The sequence below is a fragment of the Spinacia oleracea genome, chromosome 3 (assembly GCF_020520425.1).
Source record: "Spinacia oleracea cultivar Varoflay chromosome 3, BTI_SOV_V1, whole genome shotgun sequence".
NCBI lineage: Eukaryota > Viridiplantae > Streptophyta > Magnoliopsida > Caryophyllales > Amaranthaceae > Spinacia > Spinacia oleracea.
This window is the reverse complement of record NC_079489.1, coordinates 126,729,527-126,734,276: the sequence shown is the minus strand read 5'-3', so window position 1 is coordinate 126,734,276 and position 4,750 is coordinate 126,729,527. Positions and strand designations below refer to the sequence as shown.

At 41.6% G+C, this 4,750-nt stretch overlaps 1 protein-coding gene across 1 annotated transcript; it reads right to left on the bottom strand.

Annotated features, from left to right (window-relative positions):
* Positions 1 to 1,034: 1,034 nt before the first annotated feature.
* Positions 1,035 to 1,763, bottom strand: LOC110800416 (uncharacterized). The gene has a single exon (XM_022005718.1). It carries the CDS (start codon positions 1,761 to 1,763, stop codon positions 1,035 to 1,037), a length of 729 nt encoding a protein of 242 aa, XP_021861410.1.
* Between the last annotated feature and the right edge of the window lie 2,987 nt (positions 1,764 to 4,750).

The window sequence follows — 4,750 nt, the reverse complement described above, 5'->3', positions numbered from 1 at the left end:
CTGTTCGACTTTTGGGTCGATTGCGACAGAACGCCGGATCAATTTCGCAGCGTGAGGCTAGGCTTAAGGCTAGAGTCAATACTCGGGTTATGGAATTGTGTGTTGTGTTCACGTTGGTTTTTAGGCTATATTTATAGGGAAAGAGTTTGTGGAAAGATAGATTTTTAAAATACGAATCCAAAAAGAATCCGGAAATAAAACGGCAGTAGGCATTTTCAGCGCCCATGGCTGGGCGCCAAAGATTTCGGCGCCCAGGGCTGGGCGTTGAAAATGTGATATGGGCCGAGTTCTTGTCATATTTGAACTCTTAGAATACGGAGCTTTTGAGATTTATCCGAGTCTCTTAGTGCGTTTTAACTTTATGACGGAATGCGTCTGGGCCCGTTACGAACTCTAGGTTCGTTAGGAATTTAATTAATACGTAACTCTTATTTTCGAATTATAACAGGAATAGAATTCCTTTTGCCAATTCTATCTCTTTTAGGACTTATGTTGGAGTGCAACACCTAATTCTGACATATTTCTATCTTTTATGACTTTGCCACTTTTAACAACTACTTCTTACGGCAGTTACTATTCTTAGAAGGTTTCTATAAATAGCAGTTTTGGCTGAAATGAAAGGGTGATTGAGATTCGTTATTTTATAGGAGATGCATTGCCAAGTGGAGATTTATGTTCTCATCATCGAACCTTCCCTTTCGGGAATGGGGACAAAAGAAGGTGTTTACACCTGCCCTTGATAAGAGCCGCCCCAAGGCCGCTAGACATCGCGTCAGGCGTTGGACTTCCTTGACTGATTTTGGCGACGTCATATCTATTACTGCCTGTACTTTATCAGGATTGGCCTCGATTCCTCTTTCATCAATAAGGAATCCCAAGAACTTTCCAGCCGTTACCCCAAAAACACACTTCTTTGGATTCAACCTCATCTGATATTTTCGGAGCGTCTCAAAAGTTTCTCTTAAGTCAGCCAAGTGTTTTTCACGTTGCTTGCTTTTTACTCAAATCATCAATGTAAGCTTCGATGTTTCGTCCTAACTGACAAGAGAAGAAAGTGTATACAGGTCAGTGTTGTATTCAAACCTTTCTTTGTCATAGGGTCGTCCTCTCTTCTGTCCCTGGGAGCGGTCTTCATGATATCCTTTCTTTTCAATGGCCCATGTCCCATTCGGACGGCTGGTCTTTTTGTCTGACTTATCCTTGCGCTGAGGATGATCTGTGGCCTCTGTTCCCTTAGACTCTTTGGGGACGGAGCAGATTTCAGTGGCATGAATAAAGGACTCGGCCTCATCCAGAGCGTCGGCCATGGTTCTCACACTTTTCTTCACCAAATCAAACTTAAAAGACCCCTTCTTAAGTCCCATAAAGAAATTATCAAACGCCACCCCGTCAGGTAGGTCTGGAATCTGTCCTGATTCCAAATTGAAACGTCGAACATAGCTTCGCAAAGATTTATCTTTTCCTTGCTGTATTCGACCCAAATGCATGCTCGTCTTTTTCTCTTCTTTATAAGCCATAAATCTTGCCGAAAACAACATCTCCAGTTCGGCATATGTGTTGATCGTTCCCGCAGGCAACTTCTCAAACCATTTGGAGGCAACCTCTTTCAGAGTGGACGGGAAATATTTGCACCAGGTTGCATCAGTAGTTCCCTGGACATACATATGATGCCGATAGGCCAAAAGGTGCACATCAGGGTCAGACGTGCCATCATAGGCGTCAATAGCCGGTGGTTTTACTTTAGGATCCTTGGGAGCGTTCATGATATCAGCACAGAATGGGGTGGTGTAATCGAGGATAATGCAGGCTACCCCTTGTTGAATATGGCATATTGGGTCCTGCCTTCTATTCTGGGATGCGCGCGGCTGACATGAGTCCTGGTGAGACAGCGCGAAGGGGCAGCGAGGGGTGAATCTTGCATGACAAGGGTGGAACCTGTATCTGACAACTCAGTTTCTTGGGGCCGGTCTAGCTGAATGATCGGTACTCTTCTGGACGGTCCAGGTTCAAGCCGAGAAGTTGGGAGGATCCGACGAGGAGCGATAGGCTAGAAAGAAGTTCTTGTTCTCTCAAAGCGCCTGTCATGATCGTCATTTCGGGCTTGGTCTTGCCGCCAGACATTAGACCGAGTGAGTCCATTGAAGAAAGGAACTTCCGTCCCCGTCTAATGAGACTGAGAACGGATAATCTTAATCTCATCTTGGAGAGTGTCCATCTGTGCTTTGAATCCAGCCAAGATATCTTTGAGCTGCCCAACAGACACCGGCAAGTCTGGGTTCTCTTCCCTAACTGTGTCGGCATCGGCCCTCAAGTGACCACCTGGAGGAAACGAAGGTTGACCCGTCTCATCTTCCACTTGGACCTGCTCGGGTTGCAGCTCAGGAGGAGGTTCAAGATGGCTGTCCTGCCCTACAGACTGGTGGCTTCTGTCGTCCCTCCCTCGAGGAGGACGATCACCATTCATTGCGGTTTCATCGTTTTCGTTCCGACTGATGGGCCCGTCTCCGAAGTGCTGGACGTCTACCATGTTACCTTACCTCCCCACAGACGGCGCCAAATGTTGTGGGAGTTTTTCCTTTGGATGATGACGAGGAGGTATCAGGTTACACGTAGTGTCGAGTCCAGTCCACGTCGGCCGCGTACCTACAAAACAAGAATATTCCCGAAGGAATATTCCCTCCGATGCTTAAGTAAGACACGGGTTTTAAGGAAGATGTAATTAATGAACAGAAAGTATTAAAGGTAAATAGTAGAATGTTTCTCTATCTAGTATTGTGTGTTAATTCCTTGGGAATTGAGTATATTTATAGTCTCCCCCTTTTGGGGGGAAACCCTAGGGTAATCTCATATGATTGGCTAGTTTATCAGATAATGACATGTGTCACCATCATAACATTCCCTATGGGCCATGGGCCTTAAAAGTAATGGGCACATTTAGGCCAGTCAAGCATCAACATACTCCGACTCCTAGATGGCAGCCAGGTAGGCGGCTGACCAATCGGGAGGTGCCACCTGTCATGCAACAATTGGGCCACGTAGGCGGGGTATTTTTACCCACATCACCCTCCACACTTATATAATAGAGAATATAATGACAAACTACCCAATAGGAAAAGCCCAAAAAAGCATTTTAATCAATCCAGCCCCTCGAATTTACCATTTTAATCAATCTGTTTATATGCGTTTGACTCTATCTAACTTATATGTTTCTTATATTCGCACGCACCACATTTATATTATATTTTTTACATGTTATTTCATGTTTAAATGTAACAACTATTCGCACGCATCACATGCTTATAAGACTAGTAATAAAATAGGTGAGAGGAGTGCCATGAGGTAAGGATGAAATGATAAAATAAGAGGAAAACATACCAAAAATAGAAAGTGCATTATTTAATAAAATGGTGTCGCTTTAGAAAAGTGTACAATTTAATAAAACACAGAGTGAATATTAAACCTATGCCTTCAATTTTAAACACTAGACAAAGAAATTATCACTCCCATATACAAGCAAATGATGAGGCTCGAATTTGATGATTTTCCTACCATTTCTATTGAGCTTACATGGTTTTGGATTACTAGATTAGGTCTCGTGCACGCATGGATATCATAAAGTATTGACCATTTTTTAAAAATCTTTGAGTAACAAAAAATTGTTCTAAAATAAAGTAGTATGCAACACAAAAGATTTTGACAGATTCTCAAAAGATTAGTAATGTTTAGTCAAACTAGGGTCCCTGATTGGATTTGGAATGTTAGTTTGTACAATTGTACTCTGAGGATTGGATTTGGAATGTTAGATTGGATTTGGATGCTACCCCTTGATTTGTATACAAGGATGTCTTGTCTTTCTTTCTCATTGTATTCTTGCCTTCGATAAAGTCCGGTACGCCACATCTATAAACACCAAGAGATCGAGACATATATGTTAAAAGAATAATCCATATGTAAATATAAAACTAATCTTGGGGACTCAACCACTCGCTTAAACTTTTTGTTGAGTTGGTCCTTCACTCCTTTAACATACCCTCTTTTACAAAAACAAAACAATTCATAATATGAGACTATGCTCCCGAGTCCCGTCTCGTTTACATATACATAGATCTCATACTCAAAAGTTAACAACGGATTACATTAGGAAACATCTCAATAATAATGTTCATTCATTTACACGAATGACATTTACAAAATAGCTAGCGATGGTCCAAAGATTGGTTAATGCTTATAAGAACTTAATTGATCTAAGTTACGTATCAAATTACTACAATTAAACTGATAATCTGAATCAAAGAATGAAGAATTTATGACAAATGAAATCAGTAGCAGTTAACAAAATCATAATCAAAGGGCTGTTTTTGTTGACCTTGATCATATGTTATTCCACCATTCGTCCATTCTAAGGGACTTGAATTCAACGCATCAACAAAAACTACATCTTCCAATAATCCACTGTAATCACCCACATTAGCATTTCTGAGGTCGCAGTAATCACCACCGTTCATCATCTGATCAGCATGATTCATCATAATCATCCCTTGCTCTAATCCTGCACATGATTGCACCTCTTCCAATAATCCACTGTAATCACCCACATCAGAATTGCTGAGGTTGCAATACTCACCACCATTCATCATCAAATTGTTCACCATCATCACTTGAGATTGTCTCTGATGTTCAACATACTGAGCATGATCATGAACAGGATACCCACATTGGTAATTCATCATCATTGTTTATGCCAAATTTC